At 37.3% G+C, this 19,935-nt stretch overlaps 1 protein-coding gene across 2 annotated transcripts in view; it reads left to right on the plus strand.

The window, feature by feature from the left end:
* The window catches only part of ORC3 (origin recognition complex subunit 3), a 59,127-nt gene that overhangs the window by 14,989 nt on the left and 24,203 nt on the right, over positions 1 to 19,935 (plus strand). For both annotated transcript variants that reach the window (XM_019806249.2, XM_002925520.4), the window contains exons 8-13: positions 1,773 to 1,932; positions 3,998 to 4,111; positions 8,280 to 8,413; positions 8,676 to 8,739; positions 17,982 to 18,098; positions 18,969 to 19,048. In XM_019806249.2, coding sequence (XP_019661808.2) covers positions 1,773 to 1,932; positions 3,998 to 4,111; positions 8,280 to 8,413; positions 8,676 to 8,739; positions 17,982 to 18,098; positions 18,969 to 19,048 — 669 coding nt within the window. The remainder of the gene's footprint in view (positions 1 to 1,772; positions 1,933 to 3,997; positions 4,112 to 8,279; positions 8,414 to 8,675; positions 8,740 to 17,981; positions 18,099 to 18,968; positions 19,049 to 19,935) is intronic.

The following is a 19,935-nucleotide window of genomic DNA, read 5'->3' on the forward strand; positions in this document are numbered from 1 at the left end:
TCAATTTAATCTTCATTTTAATGCCAACTGTGTAGAAACCAGGATGATTTCAAATTCCTTATAATTGAATGTTCAAAGACCTCCTGTCAGATTTTTATTTGCTTTTTGACCCGAGAATGAGATCAAAAGACTAAAGTTAGTCAATTTTTAATTAGTATGATAAGGCAGTATAAAATGTAGTTTTTCTCACCAAGGTCATCCCATTAAATGGATAAACTACTCCAGATTGAGATATGTTTGTCAGGTCTCATTTTCTGATACCTATCCACCCTTTGGAGCTCTGAGTTATATATAGCTCTTCTGAGCAAGTATGTTTTCTAAATAACATCTTATATAATACTTACAGTGAGAAACTACTTTCTTGGTCTCATTGGATTTTCAAGGTAGTGCTGTGAGATTCAGAATTGAGGTAACTAACCCTATTTAAAATCCAGTGACGTGTATTTCCCGTGGTATATTTTTTAGGACATAATTTATTTTGGCTTTTTCTATATGTAAACTTGCTTGATAGTTATAGCTACATTTGTGTAAAGCTATATTGTGTTATAATTTACTAATATACTTGTAATTCCTATTTTAATGGTGTCTTTTTTTTCTCTCATTGAAACTAAGATTTCTAGATCCTAAGACTTTTCTTAGTGCTAAAACTAAACTGCTTTACATGCTTTAAAAATACAGAATAAGAAAGTGACAGAAGATCTTTCCTTTTTTGAGCTTAAATTTGTGGCTACCTTTGCCATCTAAAGTGAGGAAGAACTACAACAGTAACAGAATCCAGGCACTGTACTTCTATGAAGGTAGAACTGCATATTGCTAGAACACTGAAAAGCAATAGCCAATAGGAGGAAGCAGGCAGACTCATCAGCCGTGATACAAAGAGCTCAGAGAGCCACAGTAGCTATCAACGACAGTGCTGTTCTACTCTGTGGAAATCATTTGTGTTCATACTGGTGATGCTCAGAATAAATCATGTCCAGTTCCAGTTAAGAATTTAAGCAAAGAATGTAACATCTTTAAGTGGTGTCCTTTAAAATTAGGTCTTATATATGTGTAAGGAAAGTTTCCTAATTCTTAGCTATTATGTATGGCTGGGTGACTTAGTGTGTGTTAGAAATGCGCATAAATAGAAAGAGTTATCTTGAAAGTTTGTGAGTTTCATGTCCCTGAACTCTTAAAGCATAGGCTGGATGTCTGTTAGGAAGACTGTAGGTACGGCTCAGACTTCGAGAAGTTAAACTGAATGATACCTAACTCTTCTAACACTTGAGATTGTATAACCTTAGAGGGAGGCATCTGATCTCTCTGGACCTCTGTATTCTTATATTTAAAATGAAAAGATCTGGGGCGCCTGGGTGGCACAGCGGTTAAGTGTCTGCCCTCGGCTCAGGGCGTGATTCCGGCGCTATGGGATCGAGCCCCACATCAGGCTCCTCCACTATGAGCCTGTTTCTTCCTCTCCCACTCCCTCTGCTTGTGTTCCCTCTCTCGCTGGCTGTCTCTATCTCTGTCAAATAAATAAATAAAATCTTTAAAAAAAAAAAATGAAAAGATCTGTTAGTAGATCGATTTCAGAGCTAGTGTGTGTCGGAAATAACTACATTACTTTAACAGAGGGAACGGGTGACCTAGAAAATTTGAGTATTTGGAATGATACTCCTCAGCAGTGCCTTATACAGTATGCATTCAAATAAAGGTTGTCTTAATTTGAAATTTGATGTATTGAAATATATTTCCTAATGAAATTCCACTTTGTATTTTCCTTTGAAAACTAGTCAACATCTACATGAATTTCCACTAATACTCATTTTTGGAATTGCCACATCTCCTGTTATCATCCATCGGTTGCTTCCTCATGCAGTATCATCTCTGTTGTGCATAGAACTATTCCAGTCTCTGTCTTGCAAGGACCACCTGTCTACGGTACTTGATAAGGTAAAAAGAAAAAACTGTACCAGTGAACTAGGATGAGAAGACTGCCAAGAATAGATAATGAATAAAAACGTTAGTGATAAATTTCTGTGTCTCTCAGAGTATGATATTGAATATATTTCTTCACATTTTTTTTGTATTTAATGATTTTTAATAGGGTACAATAATGCCTCCTCAGGTAAAATGCAAGCTTTTTTAAAAAAAGATTTATTTGAGAGAGAGAGAGAGGGAGCACAAAGGGAGTGGGAATGGGAGAAGCAAACTGCCCGCTGAGCAGAGAGCCCAATGTGAGGCTCGATCCCAGGACCCTGAGATCATGACCTGAGCTGAAGGCAGACGCTAAACCGACTGAGCCACCCAGGCACCCCAAAATACAAGCTTTTTAAAAAGAATGATTGTATCTTTCTATATTTACCTACCTATCAGTCATTACTCAATGGAAAATTTTAGGTTTTTAATAATTTTTAATAGAATTTAATGACTTCTTAATAATAGTAACAATGTGTTGACTCTTAATTTTGTATAAAATAATTTGTAATTTTTAGTGGACTCTTTCCTGTCATTGCTGCTCTTGACAGAAAATAAATACTAATGTTTCCTTAGACCTTAGCTCTGTTTTTCTTCCTAAATTAGTATTAGTTCTGTGTTTCTACCTAAATTAGTAATGAACTCCCACAAATTGTTTGCTAAACTCAGCTGTTTTAAGGTGTGCCTTATGCCACTCGTGAAGGTAAACTAATGACAACCCTCCATTTTTTAAAAAAAGATTTTTTATTTGAGAGCGCAAGAGAACCCACAAGCAGGGGGGAGGGGCAGAGGGAGAAGCAGACTCCCTGCTGAGCAGGGAGCCCGATGCAGGACTCGATCTCAGAACCCTGGAATCATGACCAGAGCCGACGGCAGACGCTTAACCGACTGAGCCACCCAGGTGCCCGACAGCCTTCCATTTATTTACTAACTGCTTCATCTTTTTCCCATGAAGGTGGTATCCATTGGTTTACTGATACTTTGGGGAAAATTTTTCCAGCTACAGTATTTAAAATTGCTTGGTTGGGGTGCCTGGGTGGTGTAATTGGTTAAAGCATCCTACTCTTGGTTTTGGCTCATGGTTGTGGGATCGAGCCCTGTGCCAGGCTCTGCACTCCATGTGGCATCTACTTAGGATTCTCTCCCCCTCTCTCTCTGCCCCTCCTCCCCACACTCTCACTTGCCCTCTCTTTCTCTCAAATAAGTAAATCTTAAAAAAAAAAAAAAAAAAATGGAATTGGTTGTGGCCAAATGCAGTTGACTTTCTGTAACTATGTTTGTGTTTTAAAAGCCTAGAATGACTTTTCGTTTTCAGATATAAATTCTTCACTATAGGCCATTGAAAATTAGCTGAATAATACAAATTCAGCTATTTTGTATTTTTTTTTTAAAGATTTTATTTATTTATTTGACAGAGACAGCCAGCGAGAGAGGGAACACAAGCAGGGGGAGTGGGAGAGGAAGAAGCAGGCTCATAGCAAAGGAGCCTGATGTGGGGCTCGGTCCCATAACACCGGGATCACGCCCTGAGCCGAGGGCAGACGCTTAACCGCTGTGCCACCCAGGCGCCCCATGCTATTTTGTATTTTTTAATAGACATATGTTGTTTTGGGGTTTTTCATTCAACAGTACATAATGTGTTACTCTTTGGTAATGTATATCAGTAGGGATGAAAAAGAAATCTGATAATAAGAATTGCCAAAACCTGTAGCTTCTTCAGTGACTTCTGGTAGGAGAAAAGGGATTGTATAGTTAATAGATTGTATTTTTTTAAAATTAGCAATTGGGTGGAAGATGATGGATGAATATCTTTGATTGTGGAGATGTATGAATAGCTTCTTTTTTTGGTTGTGACTGTTGTGTAAGTTAATTTAAAGTTTTGATTGATATTTGACCTAAAAAAAAAAAAGCTTAGCTACTATTATAGCTTTCGTAGTTATATGTCATAGTATCATTCTTTGCCTCATTACGTATACTTGATATTGATCAAGAGTAAAGGCTAATAAGGAATGTATCCTACCCTCCCTTTTATCTCTTTCAGCTACTTCTTACAACTCAGTTTCCCTTTAAACTAAGTGAAAAAGCGTTACAGATTCTGACCAACATCTTTTTGTACCATGATTTCTCAATTCAAAACTTTATAAAAGGACTTCAGGTAAGAAGACACTAATGGGTGTGAAAGTTCATAAGGTGATTCTAAATAATTTGCGTTAATTTGCATATTCAAACCATTTAATGTGATAAGGCATTTTAAATGGCAAAATCCAAAATAAGTAAATTCATGTAATATTATTCTAGGTTCTATCATTCCTTTGTTACCTTTCAGCAAAATGTAGAGAATTACATTAATTAGGATGTCAAAAATGGAGAAAGATACCCTCCTACCCCCTGCATTCCAGTGATTCTTAATATTTGGGGGTAGGGTGTAAGGACTTTTTTTGTGAGATTCTGTTGAAAGCTTATATACTTTCTACCTAAGAAATGCTATTTATAAGGGATTAGCAAACTTTCTGTAAAGGATCAGATATTAAATGTTTTTGGCTCTGTATGCTACAGCTCTGTTGCATATTCTTTTTCTTCTTTTTAAATAACCAGTTAAAGATATGAAAAACATTTGTAGTTCCTGGGCCGTACAAAAATAGGTGTGGGCCATCATTTGCTGTCCCTTGCACATATATGTGTGTTTATTCATTTATATTCTTCTGTATTGGGAATACATTTTTATTAAGGTTTCATGAACTGCCAGAAGAAAATTCATGAACTCAGCTTCATAACATTTGTTCTAATCTAAAAAAGGACCCCATTATCCAGTTATTTAAAAGTTAATATTAATTCCTTCTCTTGGCAACTACCTAAAATACTTTAGTGAGGTATACTCATTGTGAATACATGCCAGTTGTCAAGTTTCCTAAAACCAATATATTAGTAATCTTCAGTACAAAAGTACAGTATGATAATACCTCACATTTGTGTAGCGCCTTAGAGTTTATAAATTATTTCTCATATGTATTTTTCTTCCATATAAAACTGCAGTGCTCTCTTATGGCTAATATGTATCTTTTTTTTCAACTTGACTTTTTTTTTTTTTAAAGGTTTATTTATCTATGAGAGAGAGTGTGTGCGCGTGCATGAGGGCAGGGGGAAGGGCAGAGGGAGAGGGGGACAGGTAGACTCCCCGTTGAGTGGGGATCCCAACAACATGGGGCTTGATCTCAGGATATGGAGATAATGACCTGAGCCGAAATCAAGGGTCAGATGCTCAACTGACTGAGCCACCCAGGTGCCCCTCAACTTGACTTTTTTAAATAAGTATTTTTAAAGCAACAAAATATTTACATTAGCAATACATGAAATTAAATGATACCAAGATATACTACATTTCTGATTTGCCTCTCTCATACATTTTATTTCATTCATTTATTTACTCAAAAGTATTTATTAAGAGCCTACTGTAAGCCAGGAACTATGCTGAGCCCTGGAGATACAGAGGACAAGGAAATCTTGGCCTTCCAATTGCTCATTTGTTTAGTGAAGGAGGCAGAAGAGGAAACTCATAATTACAGTTCTCATAGTAAGTGCTGTGAAAGAAACATGCCTGGAGATTCCATTGGAGAAGAGAAGTATAGCCTAAGGAATAGGGAATCACCAAGTTAAAATGGGAAGGTATTCTAGGTAAAGGAACAGTAGAGGGAGATAGCCAAGATGTAACAAGGACTAACCTAAGGTAGTGATAGTGGAATTAGAGAGGAGGAAACAGATTTGAGGATGAGCCAGAATCGACAGAACCTGGTGACTAAGTGGATGATAGGATGTGGCAGATAGGAGCATAGGTGACACACACAGGTTCTAGCTTGGCAAATGGATTGGAGGTTGGTACCATTAAGTATACATGTTAATATAAAGCAAAGAGCCGGTTAGAAAAGGATGAGTTTCTTTTTGTATATGGTTTATTTCGGGTATGTTGGGTAGAAAGATTTGGCACTCAGAAGATCTGGAAAAAATAGATTAGGATTTATCATTAAAAGGTGGTGGGTGAAGTCACATAATGAGAATGAGGCATCCAGAGGAGTGAAGAAGGAATAAGATTAGAACTTGATGGCAAGCTGAAGAGAGAGCAATAGAAAAGACTAAATAAGGAAAACCAATAGAAAGTAGCATAACACTGAAGTCAGGAGAAGAGTTTTAGGAAATAGAAACCGTCGTCTCAACATTGAGAAAGTGAGTGAAGAAGAGGACATTAACCAAATTATGTAATCTCTCTGGGTCTCAGTTTTCTCATCTGTAAAATAGGGGATCAGATGAGGCAATTTTATAGGTTCCTCATAATTTACTAAGCACCTCCTTTGTGTACTAGGCATGTTACTAAATACTTACTTTGCTTCATTAGTAGGTACTATTATCCTCAGTTGAGCAGGTGAAGAAACAGAGGCTTAGGTTAAGTAGCTTGGCCAAGGTCACATAGCTAATAAGTGGTAGAGCCATTAAGACCCCATTTGGCCAGTTTCTTAATCATCAGTAGAAAATATGTGTAAGTCCTGATTTCTGTAGGAGGTACAGTAAGGTATATAATCATTCTGTATATGTTTAAGTGTTTCCTTCATTAGATGAATTTGTTAACCGGCTTGTTAGTTGACTCAGATTTTGAGAACACATTGGACAAAGTGGTGAAGTGATACTGGATTCTTACTTATAGCTAGCTCTACTTTTTTTTTTTTTTTAAGATTTTATTTTTTTTATTTATTCGACAGAGATAGAGAGCCAGCGAGAGAGGGAACACAAGCAGGGGGAATGGGAGAGGAAGAAGCAGGCTCATAGCAGAGGAGCCTGATGTGGGGCTCGATCCCATAACGCCGGGATCATGCCCTGAGCCGAAGGCAGACGCTTAACCACTGTGGCACCCAGGCGCCCCTAGCTCTACTATAACTCATGTGACTTCCTCCCATTCTTCCTCCCCACCAAGCCCCTTACCTTGTTTGGTTTTTACTTTTCTCATGTTTAAAAAGTGATGTTAACTCTGGAATAAATATTACCGCAATATAATTGGAAAATATAAGAACTGAGATTTTGTTAATATGTGCAAAAATAATTTAGCACTTGGCATGAACAATGGTATTTGTTTGGTATTTGTTTCTGAGTTAGGCTGCCTCTTTGTCTTATAGGTTTATTCTTCCTCCAGAATGAACTATTTTGGAGGATTTCCTCTAGTGTTGGGTTTCTGATCCTCAGCTCTATAGGCTTAGAAATTCATTATCAGCTTACCCAGGAACGATCAAGCTTGGTACCTTAATACTGATATATAAGCCAGCATGTTAATTTATTAATCTGTAATGGGAAGTTCCATTTTCCAGTCCAAGAGTGTGTTTGTCTACTATGTAGGGAACTGTGTCTCTGGTATCAAGGTATCTAGAAACTAAACCAAATTGGTAATAAGAAGGTTGCTTAGAGTCAGAGTTTTTAACATTTGTGTAGTCTTGTGAGATATGTCTTAGGAGTTATGGTAGACTCTGGAAGATCATTCCCCTTGTGCTGTAGAGACCACAGCATTCCAGTTACTGTGACACTGAAATTTACCAGATACTATACCGTGTTTTTCTCATGAAATAAAACTCAGTTTAAAAAGATGTATTTTCTTTAGTCATCCCTCATTTTTCATTATTCTTTTTTATCAGTAGGCAAAGCTTCTACCATTGTAACATTTTTACTTATTCAGATTAGATTTTTTCACTGATTTTGGATGGGTGTTTTCTTCTATTTGGGCTTCTGTTAGACACTGAGGTCACACCCCAGTCCCATCCCCACAGTATTTACTGTTATTGTGAGTTGCTTCTGTAGAAAGCTCATCTATCCATTTATATTAGTTTTTTTTTTTTTTAATATTTTATTTATTTATTTGACAGAGATAGAGACAGCCAGCGAGAGAGGGAACACAAGCAGGGGGAGTGGGAGAGGAAGAAGCAGGCTCATAGCGGAGGAGCCTGATGTGGGGCTCGATCCCATAACGCTGGGATCACGCCCTGAGCCGAAGGCAGACGCTTAACCGCTGTGCCACCCAGGCGCCCCTATATTAGTTTTTTCTGGTTTATACTTCAGAGATTACAATTTTCTGACCTTGTCCACAAAAATCAGTCTTAAAATATTAAAGATATAGAACCATTTATGCAGTTTGCAGTGTTATTGTGATGTTATTAAATATATTAGTGCTATACTTTTACTGTTTAAAAAAAAACCCTGAAAATTGAGTAGACAAAGGGCAAAAGATTTACTACCAGAATATAATAAATATATTTAATCTTCATTTTTTTTTATCTTCACATTTCTTTCAGCTTTCTCTATTAGAACATTTCTACTGCCAGCCCCTCAGTGTTCTGTGCTGTAATCTCCCAGAAGCCAAGAGGAGAATAAATTTTTTATCAGATAATCAATGTGAAAATATCCGACGTCTTCCATCGTTTAGGAGGTAAAAAGAGAAGTGCATATTTAACACAAAATAGAGGTTGGGGTAAAAAAAAAAAAAAAGGATCTCAGATCTAGCTATTTTTGAAGTGGGGAAAAGGAAAAATAACCTTTTTATTTATAACCTTGTTATCTCTTGAGTTTATTTTTGAGAAGAAATGAAAGAATGTGACCAATGATCTAAGTAGTTCTTTTCCCCATATGATAATCAGATCTTTAGAATGTTTAATTTTCTCTCTTTTTGTATGGGATGGTGAAAATTTTAGGTACGTGGAAAAGCAGGCTTCAGAAAAGCAAGTTGCACTATTGACTGATGAGAGATTTTTGAAGGTAGGAATGTGGATGTATTTGTTTCAGTTTTATTCTTTTTTTCTTCATGAGAAACGATGTGCACATAACATTTATTCAGTGAATTTATAAAACATATCTGTCCATCCTAATATGCTTTTCACAGTGAATTAGTGGGTCTTGATAATCATACAGGAATGTGACTTGAAGGTGACACAAAACTTTAGTTTTAAGATGACCTTTTTTATTGAGAAAAAAGCATTAACTACAGGTTTATTCCGTAGTGTAATTGAAACTATTTTTAGATCTCAACTTTGCTTCCACATAACAGTTTTGGAATCTGCCCGCTATCTCATTTTAATGTTCTTTTAAAAGCTATCATAAATAAAGGCACATAGAAGCCATGTAGCTTAGGGACCCACTGCTAAGTGGGTATTGATTTGATTTGAAAAAATATCATTATATATTGATTATACAATGCCAGGAGAGAAGTAATGAGCTTAGAAAATTAAGAGTTAGCAATCCAGCATAGGGAATATCAAAAGAAGGAGGGTTTTTTTTTTCTTTTTTGAATAAATGATACTTGGACATGGTACATAATTCAAAAGGCAAAGATAATATACAGTGTAAATACTCCCTCACACCTTCATCCTCCAACCACCCACTTCCCATTCCTAGATATAGTCAGTGTTACTAGTTTCTTACGCATCATTCCAGAAATACTCTTAACATACACAAGTAATTTTACATACTGCAGGAGGTCCCTTCCGTATCTTAACAAGATAAGTACACCATATATGCTGTTCTGCACCTTGTTTTGTTTTGCACTTCATCTTGGAAATCATTCCGTATCAGTACTGAGAGTGGTATAGTACTCTATGGAATGAATGTACCTTCATTTTACTTAGTAAGTCCCTTAGTGATGGACAACTGGAAATGCATAGTGTCACATTGTTTTCATATTTTTCATGCCTTTTTTGAGGAAAAAGTTGTAGAAAATTATAATAAAATTAAGATGAGATTGAAGTAGCCCTAGTGCTGTGTGTAGGTTTTGCTCATACATACTATTTTCAAATTTTGAATGGAAGAATATTAGTTCCTAGAGGGCATGCGTGCTGTATAGCTCTGAATACTAATTTACCTCCTTTTTATAAAGTCTTGAAAAATTATAAGAATGACTTTTTTATAATTGAGGTATAATTGACATACAGTATGACACTGGACATTGACTTTTATTAAAACATTATTTCTAATGCAGCATCCACACTGGGCCATAATGTAAAATCACTTCTAGGCTGGGCTTAATAATCACTTTAATAATCTCTGTAACCTTTTTAGAGCAGAATAAGAAGTTTTCAAATCCTAATGCAGGTTTTTTTGGTAGAGAGGAACTTGAAAAACCAGTGGAAAGGGATGTGTGCATGTTTACTGAGTTTTAAGATTAGATGGATTAGCTCTCTGCTGAGTCAGCTAGTTGCCAAGTGCATTTCCTGCTAGAGTGTATTTTCGGAAGCCAGGAATAGATTTTAATTTTAAAGAGTACCTTTAACCATTGAGATGACAAAGGGAGAGCATCTCCAGGCTGGTCTGTTGTAGAAATAGCTTGACATTTATCTGTGCTTCTCAGTAACTTTTCATGTATTTTCTGACATTTATTTATACTGTACTTGTTCCTAGTGCACTTAGCAGCCCTGTTTGTTATAATCTTTGCTGTATTCATTTTAGGATTGCATACTTTGTTAAAGGCATATTTTCTTGAGATTTACATAGTGAGAAATATGAAGGTGCACAAGGATTTATACCCTTACCCTAAAAAAGTTACATGTGGGTTACCTGCTAAATTCAAAGGATGGGGCGCCTAGGTGGCACAGCGGTTAGGCGTCTGCCTTCGGCTCAGGGCATGATCCCAGCGTTATGGGAGATCGAGCCCCACATCAGGCTCTTCCTCTATGAGCCTGCTTCTTCCTCTCCCACTCCCCCTGCTTGTGTTCCCTCTCTCGCTGGCTGTCTCTATCTCTGTCGAATAAATAATAAAATCTTTAAAAAAAAAAATAAATAAATTCAAAGGATAGAAGAGATCTATGAAAATAATTAATCAGTGTGTCTGTTGGTTTTTATAGTGTAGAATGAAAGTATCTTTGTGTATTTTATTCTTATTATAATGCTTTTTCTCTTTCTCTGGTTAATTTTAAAACACAATCAATTTTTAAAAACATTTTATTTATTTGAGATAGAACACGAGTTGGGAGGGGCTGAGAGAGTGGGAGAAACAGACTCCCCACTGAACAGGAGCCCAACTTGGGGCTCCATCCAAGGACCCTGGGATCATGACCTGAGCTAAAAGCAGACACTTAGCCGACTGAGTCACTCAGGTGCCCCCATAATCAATTTTTGTATGTATTTTACCACAATAAAAGAAATTAGAACTCCACATGATAATAATATGATACTATGTGATACAAGGGAAGATCCTGATTTTAACCTCAGGAATCTTGGATTTCAATTCCAGGTACTCATTAGCCAGATGTATCTTAGAAAAATCACTCATCCTATTTAAGCCTCAATAATAGGACAGTAATTCCTTGTGTGATTTCCTCATAGGGTTAGTGATAATCAAAGTCTGTTCAGTAAATAGGAGTGAGTTAAAAACAAATATACAGTAAAACATAAATGTAAACCATGAATATCGTTACTACTTTTCACTATGATAAAAATTAAGATCAATACAAACACATAGTTTTATATATTATGTATTCTGTGTTATACATATCATATATAATACTCTTGTGTTACATGGTTATATGGATTGTGTTAGCTATATAGACATGCCTACTGTTAAATTTGTCACTTTGTACCCATTTTCTGCCCTTAGATTCTGAAGACCTAGACCTCAAAGTATGCTCTAGAGAAATTTATACTCTTTATATCCAGATTCTTTCTGCCCTGAAAATCTACGTTGCTTTTCACCCTGATGAACTAAACCAATGGCTCTCAAACTTTAGCATGTCTCAGAATCACGTGGAAGGCTTGTAAAACACTGATTTCTGGCCTCCATCCCGAGAGTTTCTGCTTTTGTAGCTCAAAGGTGGGCCCCAGGAATTTGCGTTTCTAGCAAGGTCCCAGGCAATGCTGATGCTGCTGGTCTGAAGACCGTCTTTGAGAACCACTTGAATTGGGCTGATTCCCTAGAAGGAAATGTTTATTGTTTCCTCTACCTTGTTTTCTTAAATTTAGAACTGATCTAAATTCTCAATTACTTAAATGACTCATCTCAATTATCTCCTGACTAGACTTAAAATGTTAAAAAAAAAAAAAAAAACCTTTAACTCCTTTAGAATTATGGACACTCAGTTTCATAGTTACAGCTTTTAAACTATATGCCAGGTTTCTATTTCATAAACTTCATGGGGTTTTTGAGAGTGTACTTTTAAATTTAAAAATTCATTGGACTAAAGCATAGAACGTTTGTAGAAGGTTGACTAGTTCAACAAAGGCACCGCGTTAGAGGGCCATTCAGCTGACAGAAGACTAAAGATGCTGTGCGTTCTTCCATTTCTGAGTAGTCTGTCTTGTGAATGATTGTACAGTGCAGCTGGGTACAGAGGCCAGAAAGTGTATTCTGACAGTTAAGTTTTTCTACGTTTAAGCCGAATAAGCTTGCACAAGCTCCCATTAATGCAAACTTCTGATGACTCAGTAGCTTTCAAATTCTGTGGTAGAAGTTTAACCAGATAATCTTTAAAGTTTCCTTTGGCTCTAAAATGCTATTTCATTTACTTGTTCATTAAACAGATTAGTAATAATTTTTTTCTGACTAGTTAAATTATTTAGATTCCTCATTAAAAATTTTATTTTATCTTAGTGCATATGTTTAATTGAAGATAGGTAAATTATTTCTATGGGTTTTAGGTGTAATAGGAGCAGTTACTGTATATATTTTTACCATGTTTTTGCCTCATAGTGTTGCTTTAGTAATCAAGCTGTTTTTTTAACTTAAACCTTTAACTTAAGAAACAGTAGTTCATGAGAAATTAAGCTGTCAAAGTGCCTTTAACAGAACTTTCAAATTCTTCATAATTACAAAGGTAGGATTTTTATTACCACTTGTGCTGAAATTTTGTTTCAAGTCCAGTAGTAAGGAGAGCTTTGAAGAAGATTGTGGCCTCATATCACATTTGCATAATTATTATCTGGTAATAAAAAACACGAGGTCTTGAAATACTGGAATTTTTTTTTGAATAGTGAGAAATTCTTTTTCTTTCCATGAACAAATGTTTTGGGGGAATGGAATAAATGGAATATTAACAGCTTTTCCCAATTAGTAGATAGTTTTTATGCATTGTTTCCTTTTGAGTCACGACCACCACATATGACAGATGTTTTTATCCCTTTGTGTAGATGAGGAGAGTCACAAAATGATTAAGTAACTTGCCTATCTAAAGTGTCGCAGTTAGCAAAAGGAAGATCTGGCGTTAATACCCAGGCCTGACATCAAAGCCCACGCATTCTCTGTGACACTTCATTGAAGAATAAGTGGTTGAGGAGAATTAGTATAAGTTGATGCGAAGGTGCCTGATGTTCTATATTAGTGTTTGAGAAATGGGCTTTTGAAATACTGTAGCAAGTTAACAGTGAAGTTAATTTACAGGAGGCTTAGAACACCACTTGGTATGAGGCGGCTTTGCCCATTATTTCCGGCAGCAGGTGTCATGCAGCGCTGCACGCTGCTGCTCACATTGAAGCCGGAACAAGAGACATACCCTTCTCCCCACCAGATAGATACAGTTGTGTACTTTATACAGATATGGGTATATACCAATGTCATTTGCAGAGACACACACTCATACATACACTTTATTTTCAAAAGACTTTTTTTTAAAAAAGCAAGTGCTAACACCATAGCTAAGATTAGGTTCATTTTAATTCTGTGCTGTCTACACCAACCACACCTCTATATTATCAGTAATGATTTGCTATTTGTGTTGATCCTGTTTTGTCAAGTTACATTATGCTCAGTATATTTAATAAATGACTAATTCCATGTATTTCACATAAGGAAATCAGTTTGTATGTTTTTATTCAGATCTTCCCTAAAGCTATGTGGCTTGGTTTCAACCCTTAGAGTTCAACTTTATGTTATGTAGAAAACTTAGATTCAGTCCCTTGCCGGGGACAGTTGAAGTTTTATTATTCTGACTCGTTAATATTTTATGTCTGTATTCCCTGCATACCCTATGTACCCAGCTATATTTTAAATCGGTTGAGAGTAGGAAGTCAGTCTCAGACTTCTTAGAATTATAATATATTCTTGCTAGAAAGATAAGCTGATTCACTGTGCTCAGTTCACAAATGAAGATGTGCAGCCGAGAGAGGATGTGAACTATCTAAGGTCACAGAGCAAGTGAGTGGTAGAGCAAGGATTTCCTTTCACCATTCAGTATGCTTTTTGTGGTGATTCGTGATCAGAAGGCACAGAATTAGGTCATGGGTTTGATGGAAAGCTGCCTTTCACCTTTGCCTCCACCTCTTCGTTCTGGTTTCTTTTGACAGACCTAAGTGCAGGAGGAGGGAAAATTTTATTAGAAAAAATAATGAAAAGAGAAGAAAGGAAGAAAGGGATTGCAAAACAAACTAGTACTTGTGATCAGATGCGTGAGGCGTTAGCCGGGTAGTGTGGTGGAAAGTGGCAGTGTAAATCCAAACCCTTCATCAAGTGCTCCCGAGCCGGGGGAACGAAAGGCTGAGGCTAGTAAGAGGTTGAGCGCTCACGCCCCACTAGAGCTGGGAGAAAGCTGCGGTTTGGCACCCCAGTAGGCAGCCGTCACGTGGTAAGACACAGGGAACCAAGCACTGTCAGCCAGCATTTGTCTGATGAGAAAAATAATGCTTAGTTGTAGCAAGAGGATGACCGAGAAAGTGCTGTGTTCTTGGACAGCTGATACCTCTTATTTCTAAAATCCAGTGTGTGTTCCCAGCATTTAGTATTAGTGAATTGATTGAAAGGAACAAATTATAAAAATGTACAGCCATTTTTACAAACTTTTTAAAAATCTTCTTGGGGTCACTCTTCACCCTATACCTAAAATCTGGACACAAGAGTGATATAAATACCATGGAAGTTAAAAGAGAATTGCAAAAACTGAGCATCCTGGCAGATGTAATTCTGTCTTATCATATTTTCTTTATCCGTATATATTTAAGTTTACATAGCCATTGGTTTCCCCTCCAGAGGAAGTAACCAGCTCAGTAACAACAGAGGCCTTGTTGTATCAGTAAGCAATAATACATGAATAATTTTTAACTGAATGGCAGGTGGGATTGATGTGATTGGAGATGGCTGATTTTAAAGGGTGTAGAGTAATATAATATACATATAAAATGTATAGTAATACGTTAACTAGCAACCACAGCCTAATATTAATGTGGTTTTTTAGGTCCATAGCGTTTTTTTAAAAACCCAAGCCAACATACACAAACTGAGACATTTTACATTACAAATTCGGACTTTGGTCTTTTGTTGAAAAATTAGTAAATGTGGCCCACATCCAGCAAGACAACATTGACATTTTATTTTATTATTTTTTTAAAGATTTTATTTATTTATTTATTTGACAGCACACAAGCAGGTGGAGCCGCAGGGAGAGGGAGAAGCAGCCTCCCCGCTGAGCAGAGAGCCTGATGCAGGGCTCGATCCCACCTGGGATCATGACCTGAGCTGAAGGCAGACGCTTAACAGACTGAGCCTCTCAGGTGCCCTGACAACATTGACATTTTAAATTCACATTACTGAGAAGGTGAATTTTGAATAAACATTAAAGGAGGTTACAGAGTTTGCCATGCAGGAATCTTGAGGAAGGCAGTTCCAGACAGAGAGACAGCAAGTGTAAAGTACCTGAAATTGGAGCATGCGTGGGTGTTTGAGGAGCAAGGTGTATTGGATAATTTGATATCAGAGAAATATTTTTCTGTTCACATCTCTTTGTCAAAGATCAGGAAAGACCACAGAGTCTTCGTGTTTCAAGAATGCAAGAAAGTATGTTTCTTTGGGAAATAATATTACTAGGCAAAGTGTATATCTGTTGAGAAGAATCATCCTAAATACAATTACGGAATGAAACAGTGGCATCTATGACCAGTGTATAGCAATGATGCCAGAGGAAGAATTTAATGAATGGAAAGGAGGATTATTTCAACAGGCTTTGTTTTTGTATGTGCATATAGTGTGATGCAGCAGTAATGTATTGAGTGGAGAGTTTTCTCAGTGTCACAGCCTGTGAAAGTGCATCAAGAATTGTTGCTCTGGATAGGTGGTAGAGAGGCATTTGGAGATAATGGATCTCAGTAAGACAAAGAGTTTAGAGAACAGGGTACATGAAGAAAGTTAATCATTTGTGACGTTTCCTGCTATAGCTGATAACACAGATACAAACAACAGTGAAATCTCTTTATGTGGAAAGTAGGTTCCAAAGTCAGTGCATAAGACAAAAGTGTGGGATGGTCAAAATAACTCTTGAAAATCCCGTAGAAGGGTATAACAGATCTTCTCTCATGTTGGAACCAGAACTGCCATTTCCTCAGTTGAGCATCAGATGAAATAGTTTGCTATGCTATGTGAACAAAACAGAACATGTTTTAAGTGCTAGAATTCCACTGGGCATGTGGATATAATCACACACAGGCATAAAGGGTCTGAGACCATCTGGGAGAAGAGCATGTGCATAATCCTCGTCTCACCCTTACCCAAGGCATAGTTCCTGGAGTATAGCATTGCCCACAAAGTGTGAAGTATTTCTTTTCTCCTCATCCGTGTAAATTCAATTCTCCTGCATCACCCGTTATTTGTGCATGCAGTTACTCCACAAAGCAAAGGTAATAGTGCAAGAAGCATGAGGTACGATTATTATTCATAGATTCCTTTCTCTCCAGAATACTTTCTTTGTTTAAAAGCTTTTTAGGCATACGTTAAGCAAACAATTAGTGGCTCTGTGCATTCTCTATGTTATAGCTTATTGTAAAATTAGAATTAAAATGTACTTTCCCAGTGGTGGTAAAAGTACCCTTTGTTATGATAGGAAACCTAGATTTTTGAAATTGCCAACTAACTCGTACTGGGAGGAAAAACATTTTGATACTAAAAGCTCTTCCTTCATTTGCCCTGTGCTTTCGGATAATAACCTATAGATCGTTGATAAAGGAATTGATGTCTAAGGTGTTCGAATTTAGGAAAATATATCAGATTTTTGCTTTATATAGGTTAGGTTTGCTTGAATTTATTGATATCTAGGTGTTACTTTCTGCATGCTTGACTGCTAAAAATAATGGGTATCTGCAAGATATTACTGGTGTATAAAACCCAGCCTAGCAGTTAAAGTCCTTCATTTGACTTAGAAAAGAAAAAAAATGTGAAGGCCATGCCCCAGATCATCCTCTTAAGAAAATGTTACAGGATGAAGCAATTATAAAAGTATTTGAGATCTGAAAAATACTTGGATGTTGCTAGGATGTAGTCTTTTAAAGTCATTTCTAAACTACTTCGGAAGGGTCTAGAAAACATAATACCCCCATTCAACTTCCCCCCCAAAAAACCCTTTTGAAACTGGTTTGTGAGATTAGTCATCCCATCGGTTTCTTAAGACACTGCCTCCCATATTATATTTGTTGGAGTCTACATTATAAAGCTTAATGGATTTCTCTTTTTCATGTTTTTCTTTATGGTAAACTAAATAAAACCAGTATTGGAATTTTTAACAAAAGGCAGGTATTTCTCAGAGTCACCTGTGGTGTTTCTTCTACAGTCTTTCTTTCTTTCCTTTGAAACACAGTTCTTTCTACCAGTACTTTCAGAAAGCATAGACGGTGAGTGGAACCTCAGCAACTGTTAATGACGTTGATATTGCGCTCCCTGGTGATCTCCTCACCCTTCTGATGTCAGCAAGATAGAAGGTAGTGGGCCTGCCTCGCTGTGGCACACGCCAGGTGACTGGCACAGGCAGGCATCTAGCAAGGTGCATTTTTGCACACTTACTAGTTATAATGGCAGTGCTGTAGATAGAAGGAAACAGTATCACATTTGGTGTGTGTAAGGTACCACCAGACTTGGTACTAAGTCAAAGATACCCAGCCTTTATCCTGGATTTTGTGTGCATTACTATTTCTCAAAATTGAGGTTAATTTGTAATTCTGAGTCTTCTTGGATCAATTTTCCAGAAATTATACATATTCATGAAATAGATTTTATTTTCATTACTGACTTGCATATTTATAACGTATCCTGTGATTTTTAGGAGGAAATACAATCATTACTAGAAAACTTACATGCGTACCATTCAAATTACTTCCTGGTTTTGAGATGTCTTCATCAGTTCACCTCTTCTCTTCCCAAGTACCCATTGGGTCGACAGGTAACCAGAACTTCCTCGTTTACAATCTCTGCAGTAAGAATATTCGTAGTTTCTTGCTTTGATTTCAGCAGCATTCAGGCAGCAGTGCTTGAAATGGATTCAGATCATGCACTGAGGGCACAGTCTGAATCCATCCCAGCCGTACACATACCGGTCACGGAGACAGTACGTTTTGTTCTGATGGCCGCGACTAGAAACAGCCACATGGATCTCGGTGGTGGTGCTTCCCCTGCAATGTATGTGTCCTGAGGCATTTCAGCTTTTTTTCTTTCACACTTTGTCTTGTATACTGAGAGAGCTCATCCCTCACCTTACCAAAATGGTGAAAAGAATCTGTTTGAGAATGTTTAATGGTTAACCTTGCGTTGCACCAAGAACTAAAAGGGAGGCAGCACTTCGGTGCTTGCAAAATTATGCCCCACTGGCCTTTGTGTCCTACCGTAAACCTGTGAACCATCCGTAGAGTGGATGTTAGTGGAATGACTCTGTATTCTTAAATCCTTGCACCCTTCACTCAGAGCCTTAGAGAACAAATATAAATACATAGGAATGATTTGTTGAGAGATGATTTCTGCCGTTAAGCATTCCTTTTAATAACCACCTATCGTGTTTATTTTATTACTTTCTTATTTCAGTGTGATCAGTGATATCAGCCAATCCCAACATAGTCTCATTTTGCTTTTGTGTAAATGTTATTCTTACAAAGCCTGACTTATGTGATGTATGCCCAGTCTGTAGTCATCTAAAGAAAATGGTCATTTTTAATAAGATTTATGTTTTTGTCTTGATCGTTGATGATTTTGCCAAATGAGTAGTGTGCAATTTAGTACATGACTTTTGGTTCCTCACAAGTGTACTTGTTACTTACAGATCAGAGAGCTGTACTGCACTTGTTTGGAAAAGAACATATGGGACTCAGAGGAGTACGTGTCAGCCTTGCAGCTGCTGAGGTAGTTTGGTTTGTTTTCTTTTTGTCTGCTGTAAGCCTGCCAGTAAGTAACACCCTCCTGCGGAATTCTGCCTGCGACGGGGTTCATAAGTAGCCATGTTGTGTCTAATATCTGTATATATGTTAAATTTCTGTTTGTGGTTTATGATGTTTTTAATGGAACAACCATCCATTTCTTTGCTGGTTTTACCCTGTTTTTGAACTTGTGATTTTTAAAGTAAAAGGAGTGTTTAGTCAAATATTGACACTATCTGAGGAGAGCTTAGATTAGGTATGGATAATTTTATTTTTTTTATTTTTTAAAAAAATTTATTTTAGAGAGGGAGTGAGAGTGCGTGGTGAGTCAGGGACGGGGGGAGAGAGTCTTAAGCAGACTCCAAGCTGAGCATAGAGCCCAACGTGGGGCTCGATCTCATGATCCTGAGATCATGACCTGAGCCAAAACCAAGAGTGGGACGTTTAACCGACTCTGCTACCCAGGCGCCCCAGGTATGGGTAATTTTAATCTTGCTAGGGAGACGTCACGGCAGGGGAAGTAGTCATAGAAAGTGAGCTCGCTATGGCCCCGAGCAGGATGGGTGGAGAAGCAGCATCACTGGGTAAAATGTGTCCTGTGCAGGCGGTCACTACCGAACTGGATGAGCAGTGATGAGGCCTCAGTGCCTCCCCCTCCCAATCTGAGCTAGCCCTGTCTGCATGAACACTGGGTATCGTAAATTACCTAATCCTATGTGAGTGAGATCTCTTGGCAGTGGTATCAGATACCAGAGATCGCTTACCACCCTGACAAATTTACCTTTTAAAGTTAGAGTCATTTGTTTTTCTTGGCTTTACTTCTTACATATATGGTGACTTTCTAGTCTTCCATAAAAATAATGACCACTTGGA

The sequence above is a fragment of the Ailuropoda melanoleuca genome, chromosome 10 (assembly GCF_002007445.2).
Source record: "Ailuropoda melanoleuca isolate Jingjing chromosome 10, ASM200744v2, whole genome shotgun sequence".
Classification (NCBI taxonomy): domain Eukaryota; kingdom Metazoa; phylum Chordata; class Mammalia; order Carnivora; family Ursidae; genus Ailuropoda; species Ailuropoda melanoleuca.